The 14428-nt window shown below is 43.7% G+C and overlaps 1 protein-coding gene across 7 annotated transcripts; it reads right to left on the bottom strand.

Moving 5' to 3' along the window:
* Window positions 1–2484: 2484 nt before the first annotated feature.
* On the bottom strand, window positions 2485–14213 carry LOC148387980 (SUN domain-containing ossification factor-like). 7 transcript variants are annotated; one of them, XM_088397065.1, is made up of 25 exons: window positions 13943–14212; window positions 12762–12876; window positions 10734–10838; window positions 10301–10533; window positions 10083–10181; window positions 9880–10009; window positions 9691–9808; window positions 9316–9440; window positions 9170–9237; window positions 8983–9090; window positions 8790–8895; window positions 8522–8542; window positions 7779–7834; window positions 7487–7569; window positions 7304–7369; window positions 7131–7196; window positions 6553–6640; window positions 5576–6468; window positions 5152–5311; window positions 4989–5076; window positions 4774–4878; window positions 4521–4690; window positions 4183–4274; window positions 4037–4080; window positions 2485–3563 (listed from the first exon to the last, which is right to left on the bottom strand). In XM_088397065.1, the coding sequence occupies exons 1-25, from the start codon at window positions 13999–14001 to the stop codon at window positions 3096–3098; spliced, it is 3666 nt and encodes a 1221-aa protein (XP_088253191.1). In that variant the 5' UTR covers window positions 14002–14212; the 3' UTR covers window positions 2485–3095. The 7 variants fall into 7 exon arrangements, 6 of the variants coding, with proteins under 6 accessions (XP_088253191.1, XP_088253188.1, XP_088253187.1 ...); XM_088397062.1 differs by having other exon boundaries at window positions 4189–4274; window positions 5152–6468; window positions 13943–14213; XM_088397061.1 differs by having other exon boundaries at window positions 5152–6468.
* Between the last annotated feature and the right edge of the window lie 215 nt (window positions 14214–14428).

Genomic DNA, 14428 nt, shown 5'->3' with positions numbered 1-14428 from the left:
GGATGGCGGAAAGTCTTCTGGAATTCAAACTTGAACGGATTAATCATGTCAAGTCCCTCAAGTGGATTGCGTGGCAAGTAACGGCAGGGAAATTTGGTCCATCGTACCTCAACAGCATTGGGAACTTTAGCCATCGTATCGGAAGCTCACGCGTTCAGTGCAGTTCTGCTTACCGTGCGTGAGCAACACCACCGCTGGATGAGCGTGGTTATCATGGAAGCGAATGCCACTTCTCAATTCTCCTTTGTGTCAATCGTTATGAGGAAGGTCACAGAATATCCAAATCGAGCCCATTGGCAGAGCAAATGGGGACCAAAAATCCGCACATTGTCTCGTCGCTGAAAACCTGAAAGAAGCAAGTGGACGAAAGAATTTTCATTTCAACAAGATGTTCCTGCTCATTTCAACTAAAAAACAAAACAAAACTCTTTACTCAGTGAAAGTACCTGTGAGACGGCCATATTTCCATCACAAACTAAGCGTCGATGGGGCTGGAGGCTGGACATTATGCTTTCCTTCAATTACCAGAACTTTGATTGTCGTGAAAAGAAAAGCAGTTTTAAAATCAATCGGATTCATTATCCGAGGCGCCTGCCTTATGTTGATATGTGCTTCTCCAATCACCGGTTGCTGGCAGAAGCATCAAGTCGAAGGCAGAAAAGAAATGAGGTCAATCGAATTTACAATTTCCTAGTTAAGAAAACATAAAAAAAGGACAAAAACCCACAAATCAATCGTTAAAAATCTGTCATGAAGGAATTCACCTTGCCGTTTCAATACATTGGAGGAAACTGTGCAGTAGTGTCAGCGTGGTAGCACTTCATGTTGAAGCAACCATTAAAAATAAAATCTCATTACATGACCCCATTCCCAGGAAATGATTTGATCGGAGCTAGTAATTGCCGTGAATGCACAGAAACAACCTTGCTCTGGGGAGCCAACGCCAACGTGGTCCTCTTAAACCCTTTGCGTGCATTCCTCACCTGCTATGTGTTGCCTGGGGCTAGGTGACAGAGGTCATGTGAGCTGGCCGCAGGGTGGACCTGATGCGAAGAGCCACGAGGAAAACCCGGACGACCGACCGCACCGACCGTCGTCGTAATCGGCGCATCTTTACCTGCGGGACTCTCATTTTGTGTAACCATAGAGACAATCGCGGGGAGGCAATTGGGGGTCACAGCAGTGGCCTTCAGAGCAATCTTGCAATCATTTCAAATAGGACACACATGAAACATACACACAGCTTCAACAGCAATAATAAAGACGTACATAATCATAATAATGTCGCAAATCGGTTTAAAATTCATTGAATGTTGCAAACAGTTGCAAACGATTGCAAACAGTTGCGAAGATGTTCCAAACATTTCTAAACTGTTTTATTGACTGCAAACAGTTTTGGGTTTTTTTTGTGGCCAACAAATTTTTAACTATTTCTTTGCGGAAGGGTTAGGGTTGCAATGTTTTGCAATCGTTTTAGGAACCCTGAAAAAATAGCAACATTGGCTACACGCGCAAACACTCATGGCTCAGTGAGATACGGGATCGTGAGAAAAGTCCGCCCTTCATTTTCCATAATACTTTTAGTCTAACGAGAAATTACATGACCACCACCCCATAGGAAGTTCAAAACATGACCTTTTTTATTTTTGCCATTTAAAATGTGTTGAAGGGTCTGACTTTGGTCAGACACAAACTACGGCAGATTACCTTTGGCATCCAGCTTGTGAGTCATGCATTGGCAGAGGAAAGGTTAGACTCCACCGCTTATGCGACAGTGCACATCATGCATGATCATTCACCACTCGGAGGCGAATGGTGTGCATCCTATTCTCTATTTAGTCAACATGTCACTTCTCATCGACATGTGTGTCTCAGCTGCGTCTCACTCATGTGGGCTTTGCGTGAAAACACGACTTTGACCCGGTAAACATGCATGTCCGTGTGTGCGCGAATGTCACAGGAATGCAGGATACATGCAAGTGTATCCACATACTACATATATTCCTCATCACACACAACTCGGGCTTTTGTGCCAGACGAGGAACATCTCGGTTCTGTTCTCTGTGTCACATCAGACAGTAGGAAATGACACGCCGGCACAAATTAAGAATCATTAAGAATTAAGAAACGTGAAGCGGTAGTTTCCCTGGAGGAGGCTCTTATTCATACATATATATACACGTATATATACACATATATACATATATACACGACTATTGCACTGAAAATGATTTTAATGGCTTGAGTTGTGGGTAAATATTTTATTTTACCCAATACTGCCCCCTAGCTGGAAAATTTAAATTTGACCTTGTACAATATTCTGTTGGATCGTCTTCCTATTTCTGTTTATTAAAACCGAAATCCTATGAAAAAACTGACAAGCGCACACAGTACAAACTCTGAATTGCTTTTCTACATGCAAATTCCGACACAATATGGACTTTATTCAGCTCAAGAAAGAAGGTAAAATGCAGGAGATCGCACTAAATTTTTCATATTTACTATTTATTGGTTGTTTATCATTTATTTTAATCGTTTATTATAATAATAATAATTCATTTAATTTATATAGCGCTTTTCAATAACCCAAAGATGCTTTACAGGGAATAAAAAGAGTGGGGACATACGGGGGGTGGGGGGGAAACTTTCGGACATGTAGCTATTCCATGACTGTCAAATTGTTTTACAGTGGATTGTACATCACTGAGGGTGTAAATTAACGTCACATTTGCTTTTTACAATGAATGACGCTGCAGCATTCGATAAGTCGAAATGTGAGAAAGGTGGCTTCTTGAAATGTCATCTACAATCATATTAGCTCATAAGTACCATGACTTGTTTTCACAGAAGGAGGGACGAATCATCCTCACTGTATTAATGTCTCTCTTTGGTTGGTTTGAGTTCGCAAAGAGATACCACTCAATCCCACACTTTGCATATTCTTCCTACCTGTCTCTTCTCTTAAAAAAAATACTGAAACTACAATCAACAAATATGAATGCCATAGAAACCTGTATAAGTGATTGAACAGCCCTGTTTCGACAGAAACGAACGTCAGTCCTAAGTGCAAACTTGCGCTCTTTTGTCCATACTCCTCAGATGGGACCTGAGAGAGGGATATTCAGCCCAAAGGTCCCAGAGGTTTGCTTTGAGTTCATATTCATGAGGTCCTGTGTGGCCGAGATGGATAACGTATTGCTTTTGTCTCTGTGTGGGGCCTGAAGGGAGTCCACTACGGCACAAGTGGGCTTGGGACGCCTGCGTCTTAACGCCCTTTTCTCAGCCCGGGTTTCAGGCAGCGACACACCTTGGCATAGCCGAGAGCAGGGGGTAGCGATTCCACAGAACGTGGGATCGTCTGAATGGGACGATGTCTCCGAGCTTCCCTCGGACGGAGGAGAGTCTCTGAAGGCAGGTAGAAGCAGCCCCCTTGTCATGGCCGTCGAGTTTGTTGGGACAGGCCCGCTGCTCCATACGGCAGCTCCGTTGCATGCCATCGGAGAAGCATGAAAGGACCTCAAAGTTTGCACTTTCTCAATGGGTTTCATTTTACGTCGTCTTTTCTGAATGGGGACGGGTCAGGTTTGGGTCGAGACAACAGCAGGTAGAGGTTAGGTCTTTTTTTGGCACTGTATTTCTGTCAAGTGTTGAAAATCCATGTCTTAACGTCAGTACTGGCATACATGCCGACTGACTGGGTTGGGAAAATTAGGGAGATTTTGATTCATTGTCGTATCAGCCATAAGTTTCACGGTTTCCAAGTTTTTCGCCGTGTACCGTCTTTCCGGACTATAAGGCGCACCAGCTACAATCTGTTTTATTCATCGATGAACCACACCGGACTATAAGACCCGGGTGTTTTGAATGAAATGTCCTCATTGTGATTACCTCTATGACCGACACAAGTCTTGCATCATAAAAATCATGACAATCATGACGGTACTTACATGAAGCAAAATGATGCGTCCGGAGCTATTTCGACCATATTCAGTAAATGACACTAAATATTTTCAAGGTAAGCATATTTTCACCGCACCTTTCTGCTCGCTTGACTCTCCTCGGGATAAAGACTTTCGAGACCTGCGAGGCAGGAAATAAGTATGTTAATATGTACTCCCAAAAGGGTTCCTTTGATAATCAGACAATTAAAAATGAGAAATACTAAATCAAATTCAAACGTACCGGTACCTTGACTTGGCACTAACTGGAATGAGTGGATTGGTGGGTAGGATGCACTCCTCTTCAAACTACAGTCATCACCGGACGTGAAATTCCTAAGGAGGAAAGTCTCACTGTGGATTCTAGCTTTTGGTGAGTTAGACAATAGAAGAGCAAAAAGAGTTGTTCTTTTTACAGTGAATACCGTTTGTTCAAAGTCAAAGTCAGCTTTATTGTCAATTTCTCCACATGCCAAAGACACACAAAGAAACCGAAATTTCGTTTTTCGCCCAACTTTCCGTATTTCTTGTTTGTTTGTTTTTTTTGTGCCTTTGACAAATACGTTGCAATTGTATCGGTACCTCTCGGGATAGCAGTAGCTGTAGCTGTTTACTCCGGGTGGCTCTGGCTCTGGCTCTGGCTCTGCATTCGGAGGTGTGACAGAGATGCGGTAGCGGTTGGCGAAGAGCGCCAGGCCGAAACACAAACTCAGCAGCAGGCACAGCAGAAGGTAGTTGTGCCTGTCTGAGACCTAGGAGAGACGGTGCATAGTGAAAAGGCCTTTATAGCGAAAGCTGAGGCTGCTCAATGTTAATTCATAGTGTTTTGAGTTACCTCGTTCTGCAGCTGGCTGACCTGAATGGACAGGTTTAGGACCATCTGAGTAATGTTCTCCAGCTGACCTTGCAGCAACTGAATGGACTCTGTCTGACGCTGGTCCTACATGAGGATTTTTGTCAATTAAGTATCTGACCATGATATGTCGCAAGATCCAAAATGAGAATACGTCGGGTAGTTGTAAAACAACCGAGAACAATCAATGAACTCACTTGCTCCTCTGCAATTCTGGAGGTGTTCTGGAGTTTAATAATGGTTTTGTTGAAAGCCCTCTGCATCTCCTCCACCTGCTTCCGATATCTTGGAATATGAAAGAAAGACAGGGTCAAAGAAAACTAAAAGCGACATCAAACGTGTGTGATTTCCTCTCCTGACCTCTGGCTGAGCTGCTCCAGATAGCGTCCGCTGAGCGACATATTCATCTCAAGGGCCTTAATGCGGTTGTTGAGTCGCATGAACACGGACTCCTTCTGGCTGGAGCCGTGCACCGGGTTGCCGTTCTGTTCTGTGCCATTCGGGGGATCCGCGTAAATGTCTGAGAGGGACGGTGAGGGAGATGTCGAAGGCAAAGGAGGGAGACCGGGGGTAGAGACATCTTCTGTGAGGTCCTCGGTTTTGCTATCTGTGATGACCGGGGCACTACTACTACTACTACTACTACTACTACTACTAGAGAGCTCGAGTTCGATGGTTGCGTGTGGAGCAGGCTGGGGTAGCTCAGTGGAAAGAGTGCCGCTGTTAAGTACAACTGCTGGTTCCGGGGACTGCCGTACATGAGGAGAAGCAATCTGGGACTCACCTGTCATATCAGGATTTAGGATCGAGTCACGTATCGCTATGTTGGCCTTTACTTCAGCGGCTGCCACTTTGCCATCGTCGACTGCTGTTCCGATGACTGAGCTGGTGGGAGGTAGCGAAGCTTCTGTAGGCTTCTCCGCAGCCAGCATGTCTTGGGTCTCCTCTGAGCTGAGCGGCTTTGCTGGAGCCTCAGAAGAAAGCTGTGGAGTCTTGGCAGCGGATGAATCGGCGGTGGTTGGTTTGGGGAGGCTTGATGTCTGACTGGGCTCCAGCGGAGGCGGTTCGGACATCGAGTCATTATGAGCTTCCGTGAGAGTGTTCTCTGGAGGCTGGTGTGCTTCTGATGTGCTGGCTCCGCTTTCTGGCTCACCGCCAGAAGCTTGTTCTTTTTCATCAGGAGGATGTACCTCACTGTGATGCGTCTTGGGCTCAGGACAGGCAGAGGAGGGTGAAGGCTGGAGCAAAGTGGGAGTGTGGATGGAAGGAGCTGTTTGCTTTCTGTCCATGGATTGGCATCTCCTTTTTTTGAACAGCAGCGCCAGACATTGTTGCTGCATATACTCCTGAAGGGAGCTCGTACATGAACAAGAAGAAAACCATGGAAGAAATGCACAGAGGTTTACATTTTGTGGTTCAGCGCGTTCCATTTTCTCCCTCTCCCCATCGAACTCATCCTCTTTATCTAAAAGTGTGATTGTGGAGCTGATAGATTCTTCTTCCTCCGACTCTAAAGGAATAACAATTGGTTTGTCCAGTGGCAGCGGAGGCTGCTGGTCACTGTTATCAACCGGAAGCAGTTCTGGAACAGCGGTTGTTGAAGACGGGGCACCGGTTTCGGTGATTTCTGTGTCTGGAGACAATGTTGCCTCGTCCAACTCTGAACTAGATGGTGTACTAAACGGTCAGAAACATTTGAATTGTGAAACGATGCCGTCGCCTCTGCAAAGTAATGAGTGACGGCTTTTGACAGGTACTCACACGGCGGATGGGTCGGTGATGGGAGTTGAAGTTATCGTTTCGTTCACACCAGGACCATTCACAATCACACCCTGGGATGAAAGGTTTCCTACAACACAAAAGACATAGGCGTACCCCAGTGACGTGCAGTGAGGTTCATGACTGGGGAGGCACCGACGTCATCCCCCCCACCCCGGTAAAATTTGTCCGGCACCTAACCGTGTCACAAAAACGGTTGGGGAACGCTGCTCTAGTATGGCTTATTCATTATTTCCCTTGAACTATTTGAATTCAAATCTCATATCAGCTGTCTTCACACATTAAAACACTCGATAAAGCACCTACAATCAAAAACTTGTTTTCGATCGTGCGTACAACTCCGTTCCGAAGTCCCGTTGTCCGAATCAAACCTTTCAACTCCGGAGTTAGTCTTCCTTTACTGCTGCCGACTGACTCCGTTGTTATTGTATTTTTGTTACTTTGAGGATTGTATTAACCCCTGATCATGATACTCCCGACGGAGAAAACCACGGAAATCCGCGGAACATTCTCATCCCTGTATAATATAATATAGACTGGTTAAAGACTGGGGGACATACCTTCCATTTCCGAGGTGCCACCAAGAACATTCACGGCGATATTATTGACCATGTTCAAAATAACATCTGAGGATAAACAATACATGAAGAAAAAGATGAGTCAAAATATACAAGTGTGCCTTTTCAAGCTTCGTTATGGTTCAGAGACAAAACAGGGGTTGTTGCTTTCTTACCTTTAGCTGAGCCAATCAGATTCTTGGAATACTTGACTTCACCAGGTCCATAGCCAGATGCGTAATCTGAAGGAGGAAAACAAGCCTTCTGACACACGACTTACAAAATGAAAATGAATAAACAAACTCAATAGACCAAAATGAAGAGAAATCGACCAAACTAAAAGACATTCAAATATATACCCAAGTCATCGTCCTGATCTTCTGCTCTTTCAGAAGGCTCAGCTATTTCTTCATACTCTTCCACCATGCTTGTCCCAAACACTCTGGAAAAACAAAGTCATTCTCTTCTATGGATGCGTATACAAGTTGTTTTATTTAAATGTCTTTGCATAACCTTCATTTTCTAATCTTAACAATCAGAGCAAAACAAGTCATTTAACCAATCGCATAAACCGACAAAGTGAACGCACTCTTCTCAATAAAATCCAAGCTGAAAGTGTGCTGAAGCCACAGTAGGCTGACTAGTACATACCTAATGAGACTCAGAGGGCAGAAATGTTCAGAGCCAAAGTGAGAGAGCAGCTCAACCTACAAAAATAGAAATGATTCAAATATTACAACAGGTATATACATGTACACATGCGACGTGATATTCATCAGTGGCATTTTTCTCATCGATGTTATTTATGAAAACTGACGGTAGCATTCATTTTCAAACCATTTTAGTAGTGGGAAAGTAGGATCATTTGACATAATGTGATTATTTGATGGATGTGTACGTAGGAAAATTAGTGACGAGAAAATCAAGCTTTAAATTTGCTATATGAACCACTTTTCTATACTACTTTTTCTACTTCTCTAGATGACACTGTTGGTTTGAATAAAAGGAGTTCAGAAATGTTGGTGCCACTTCGAGGAGTCGGAAAATACAACGGCTCATTCATCCAGCAAATTTGAAGCTTTGTTAAGGAAAACTGATTCTATCATTGTTACAGCATGTTAGAAGGGAAGCTGATCAGCCAAAAGGACAAATATGTTAACAAATATGCTCCCTTCCACGAGCCAAGTCAAGTCAAGTCAAGTCAAGTTTATTTGTATAGCCCTAAATCACAAACAGTCTCAAAGGGCTTCACATAGCCAAAAATTGACAATTATTCTCAAAGCATCCCCTGATCATAAGCTCCCAAAAGGGCAAGGAAAAACTCAAAAAACCCCTAAAGCGAGCCCTATTGAATTCATCCAATTGGCAAACATCGACACAAAACAAAGGCTAACCTTTATGTACTTGGTGAACATCTGAAGCAAGAGAAGGGAGGAGGGGTAGAAGGAAAACATTAGAAGCTGAATAGGTGCACTGAAAACAATCTCACATGCTGCTACTATTGAAATGATAGAATTAGGTTACATCACTATATACTGTGTCATTTTGTGAATTCAGAATACCTCAAATACAAAGCAAAATAAGCAGAACAGGATATGGGCAGTCCAATAACAGCTAGGGGGAAGAAGAAAAAAAAACAAAAAAAACACCTACTGGTCTTACCTTGACATATTTAGCATAAAGCTGCTCATCCAATGGGAAGCTCTGCACTGTGCGTTCGTCCCGGCCATGAAAGGTTCCCAATTTGAGCCATTTGTTGGTCGGGTATCTACAAGAGTATATTGACAAACACAGCAAGAAAGTGCACCTGCTGTTTGGTAGCTCATCGGGAAATAAAAAAAGGTTTGCAGTTTACCTGTCACTGATGGAGACGAGGAAGTCTTTGGGTGTAGAAGAAAAGAGCTCAAAATTGGCAATATCCAACTGCTTCACCTGAATGGGCTCACAGAGCTCAATGATGAACCTGCAAGAGAGTCATTTATCAACAGCTAACAAGGAAATATTTTTGAAAAGACATCTGGTGTTTTATGCAAAACACATACCAGATTTTATTACTGCAGGGATTAAGCATGTACAAGTCCATATTCTCCTTCAATATGGCCGAAGTGCTCTGAAATATAATAAAAGAAACAGACAATACCATCTTGATCGGTCATTATGGGGTTGCTGTTAGTGTCACGTAACATACCTTAGCTTCTGGATTAGCACCAAGAATTTTTGCTCCACACTCCACGGAAGCATAGTTGTTGAAGTTTTTTTGCACCTTCTTGACGACATTGGAACCCCCATTAGTAGAAGTATGTGTGGACAGAGCTAATGGGGAAAAAAAGAAGAGCATTGTATTTATTGTTTTCTAAGACTACGTATTTTTCGCACCAAAAGGCGCACTGGATTATAAAGCGCACCCTCACTGAATTCATCAATTGATCCGTATATAAGGCGCACCGGACTATAAGGCGCACTGTCGGCTTTTGAGAAAATTGTAGGTTTTTAGGTGTGCCTTGTGGTCCGGAAAAGACAGTACTCTATTTAAAAAAACAACAACACAATAATAGAAGAGTACTTTTTTCATTCTCCACCTCCATCATCTTCCGCTTCCACTCATCAAACGTTGGGATGTCCTCAGGGTCTTTGCTGTTCACGGTAGGATCGGTGTCCACGGTGATGGCAATATTCAAGTCCTGAGGTACGATATCAAAACCGAAATTGGCGCTTGCGGAAGCGGCAGCCGTTGGTTGCCCATGTTACTTACTTGTCCGTTGAGCGGGTGTGATACGCCGTCATCCAGACGCTGAGCAGCCTGGGCATTCGGGGGGTCACTGTGAGTTTTGGTACCAGTTGTGTGAGCGTTTGACATGTTTTCCAAAATGACTGGAGGAAGCCTACAACAACATTTGAATAGAATTCAGACTCTTTCATCTGGGATTGACCAGATGATTAAAAGTCGTTCACTACCTGTCATGATCATAGGGATTAGCCTCTTCCATGCATTCAGCAGGCAACTCAGAGTCAAGGACGTCAGAATGAGCTTCGTCATTTGCATCGTCCGAAACACTAAGATGATGAGAGCAAATTTTTGTAATCTAACAATTTAGGAGGAAAAAAAGGCAGCGCTTCATTTAATATCTTAATGAATTCAATCTCAAATTTAGTGGAATTGTGAATATTCTTGCCTGACTGTTATGATGTTTTGAAGGCTAGGAATACCAGGACTGTCATTTCCCTCAACTGTGGATTCACAGTCTGTATCGGAAGACCTAATCAGGACAACTGATTCTTGTTCGTGAGCAGCAGGTACATCAAAGTTTTCCATTTCCAAGTGTAGCTTGTGTTCCTCCTTTGGCTGGGAAAGAGCACTGACGATCTCTGAGGTTGCCTCGAAGCTGGGCTTGTCCACTTCAGGGGGCTGGAAGATAAAGGTCAAGCAAAACTTTGGAATTGTTTTGACTTGTTGAGGAATAACCGACCGAGTTTGCACGGACTCCAAATGTCGCATTCATAAGAACAGGGCAGTAGTGAAGTAGGTCATTATTGCCCAGTTAGGCAACAATTTGAGCATTGATGTACTTTCAACATTCGGTGAAAATAACTTGATATTTGACTTACCTCCAAATGAGTCTCTTCTTTGTCCACCGTCTGAGTGGACTGCTCCCCTTGTGACTGCTCATTTCTGGACAACGACTGGAGGTGCGAAGCCAAGCTCTCACCCGCCTGAAGACATCATACACAGGGATGGGGGGGATGGGGGGGATGGAGGGAAGTTAGCCTCTTAATTGTTAAATACGTGTTGCCTTCAAATGCCCTAAATAAATTGTTTTAGCTTTAACGCATAACCAAATATACAGTAATCACAGTGGGGAGAACAAGTATTTGATACACTGTTGATTTTTCACGGTTTCCCACTTGCAAAGCATGTACAAGTTTGTCATTTCTATCATAGGTACTCTTCAACTGTGAGCGATGGAATCGAAAACAAAAATCCAGAAAATCACATTGTATGATTTTTACATGATCAATTTCTATTTTACTGCATGAAATAAGTATTTGATACCTCAGAAAAACAGAACTTAATATTTGGTGCCGAAACCTTTGTTGGCAATTACAGAGATCAGACGTTTCCTGTAGTTCTTGACCAGGTTTGCACACACTGCGGCAGGGATTTTGGCCCACTCCTCCAAACAGATCTCCTCCAGAGCCTTCAGGTTTCGGGGCTGTCGCTGGGCCAGACGGACTTTAAACTCCCTCCAAAGATTCTCTATTGGATTCAGGTCTGGAAACTGGCTAGGCCACTCCGGGACCTTGAGATGTTTCCTACGGAGCCACTCCTTAGTTGCCCTGGCTTTGTGTTTTAGGTCGTTGTCATGCTGGAAGACCCAGCCGCGACCCATCTTCAATGCTCTTACAGAGGGAAGGAGGTTGTTGGCCAAGATCTCACGATACATGGCCCCATCCATCCTTCCCTGAATACGGTGCAGTGGTCCTGTTCCCTTTGCGGAGAAGCATCCCCAAAGAATGATGTTTGCACTGCCATCCTTCACAGTTGGGATGGTGGTGTTCTTGGGGTTGTGCTTACCATTTTTCTTTCTCCAATCACGACGAGTGGAGTTTAAACCAAAAAGTTCTATTTTTTTTCCTCATCAAACCACATGACCTACTCCCATTCCTCCTCTGGATCATCCAGATGGTCATTTGCAAACTTCAGACGGGCCTTGACATGCGTTGGCTTGAACAAGGGCACCTTAATCCTTGACGGCATCGTGTGTTACTGATGGGGTTTTTTTTTAGACTGTGCTCCCAGCTCTATTCAGGTCATTGACCAGGTCCTGCCGTGTAGTTTTTGGCTCATTCCTCACCTTCCTCATGATCATTGATGCCCCCACGAGGTGAGATCTTGCATGGCGCCCCAGACCGAGGGAGTTTGACCGTTGCCTTGAATTTCTCCCATTTTCTAATAATTGCGCAACAGTTGTTGCCTTCTCACCAAGCTGCTCGCCTACTGTCCTGTAGCCCATCCAAGCCCAATTTTATCCCTGATCTCCTTACACAGCTCTCTGGCCTTGGGCATTGTGGAGAGGCTGATTGATTGTGTGTGTGGACCTCAACCTTTTATACAGGTAAGGAGTTCAAACAGGTGCAGTTAATACAGGTAATGAGTGGAGAAGAGGCGGGCTTCTGAAAGACGAACTAACAGGTCCGTGAGAGCCAAAAGTCTTACTGGTTGATAGATGATCAAATACTTATGTCATGGAATAAAATGCAAATTAATTATTTGAAGATCATCTACTGGGATTTTCTAGAGTTTTGTTTTTTGTTTCCATCACTCACAGTTGAAGAGTACCTATGATAGAAATTACACTTCTACATGCTTTGCAAGTTTCAGAACCTGAAAAATCAACAGTGTATCAAATACTCGTTCTCCCCACTGTATTACATAAAACCATTTTTACTTGATTCACCAAAGAATGGCAATGTTTGCTTTTGCACTTCAACTCTTCAAGTGTGTCGATAAATTCATACATTACAATACAAACAATACTTTTTAGCTTGAGGTATTGTTTCAATAAAAGCATTTGATGGTGATGCTATCATTGGGAGCGATTGTTGAATAAGCCACTCGCAAACTGTCAAGCCAACCTCGTCTTCCTGATGAGAGTCCCCTGACTCGCCCTCCAAATCGATGTCCTGCCGAGGCTCAGACCTTTGGGCCTCCTGGTCTGGCTCTGTGCAATCAACATGGCAGTTAGGGAACCTGCAGGGCAAGGAAGCAATAATCACCGACTGATGTTGCTTATCTTGCAGCAAGCCCAGAGGTTGCTCCAAAAAATATTTGATAGGTGAGGCACTGGGAAAACTCCAGGTGGCTTGTAATGCCACGTGGCGAATTTATCTTATCTGTTTGCAAATGAAGGAAGGGCTAGCAAATCAAAAAGGAACATACTATACGCACTCAATCAAATACAATTTTGTCCTGTGCAGAAAAGTATTGGAACTGCAAGGCCAAATTCAATACCTTTTGCTGGAGACTAAGATCATAAACAAGATGATCTTGCAGCAATATAATGAACCACATTGCCAGAACAGAGGTAAAAGAGGTCAGACACATTAAAGTGGACCTGAGAATATACAGCGCATGCACTTTATCAGTTAAGATAAGACTGAAATTAGTCAAACGAAGCCCTGAGCTGGTGTTCTCACTGAAATTCATCACACAGCACAGCACTGCACTTTATGTACCAAGCTATTATCTGGATTTGTTCTTGCAGGATTTTAGGTCTACCTACTGGATTGTTTTGTTCACGCTAATGTAATCATGTAGTGCAATCTCTTTCTCTTCGATTGCCTGTGCTCTGCTTCTTTATCTTTAGCAGAAGGTGCATCCAGTACTACTACTGACGTGAGATTTTCAATCCCGAAGAGCCAAATCTGTAGAGCGTAGTCGGGTGAATTGTGAAGCGGGGCATTTCTTGGAGTGTCTTATTTGGACCAGTCGCATCAGTGCTGATGTCTTCGAGAAAAACATCTTTATCTTGGTCCATTGGTGGTGAAAAGACGACCCGAGCATCCGCGATTGGGTAAAAAACAAGACAATGTCTGGGACGGGTTAGCAAAACCTACCTATCACCGAGTCTGCAAAATCAACCAGGTGCCACATCACAACATAGCAGCTTGCTAACTAGCACAAGCTAACTAAACACGTAGTGCGGAATTTGGCCTTAATCGATACCACTTTAACAATTTAGGTTGAAAAAACATTGGGGATTCAGATCTGACTACCAAATAGCAATTAACGTCAACGAAAAAATATGGAAACTTACCAACTTAGTAGTGACACAGATAGCCACAATGTCACAACTCGCCATATGATCATCTTCATCCCTGTCCTGTCGGGAAAGACATTCTCGACGTGCTTGAACAGGCTGTCAAATTCGTCGACCTATATGTCCTCTCTGCTATCGGGGAGACACGCTGACCCGCAAGTAAAGCTAAACTTAGCCAACATCAGATAGTTCTTACCGGAGCTTGATAGCAAAACAAACTGGTACCAACTGCCACTACGTCACGCTTTCAGTGTTGGCTCGTGGGTGAACGATCCGTTCAAAAAGAGCAAATCCTTTCAGTGAACGAGAGTGAACGAATCACTTCCTAAAGTGATTCGTTCTTTTTTCCCGTTCATATAACTTCAACCAGTAGGTGTTGGTAATGCCCATTGAAGCTGGTGCCACCTCGCCGTAAAACAAAACGAAGAAGAAAATGACGTCACTTCCCGTTCACCAACGAGTCGTGAATTGCATTTCCCGTTC

This window comes from Syngnathus floridae, chromosome 14, assembly GCF_059516105.1.
Source record: "Syngnathus floridae isolate MCC-2025c chromosome 14, RoL_Sflo_1.0, whole genome shotgun sequence".
In the NCBI taxonomy this organism is placed as follows: domain Eukaryota; kingdom Metazoa; phylum Chordata; class Actinopteri; order Syngnathiformes; family Syngnathidae; genus Syngnathus; species Syngnathus floridae.
This window is presented reverse-complemented; position numbering and strand designations above follow the sequence as displayed.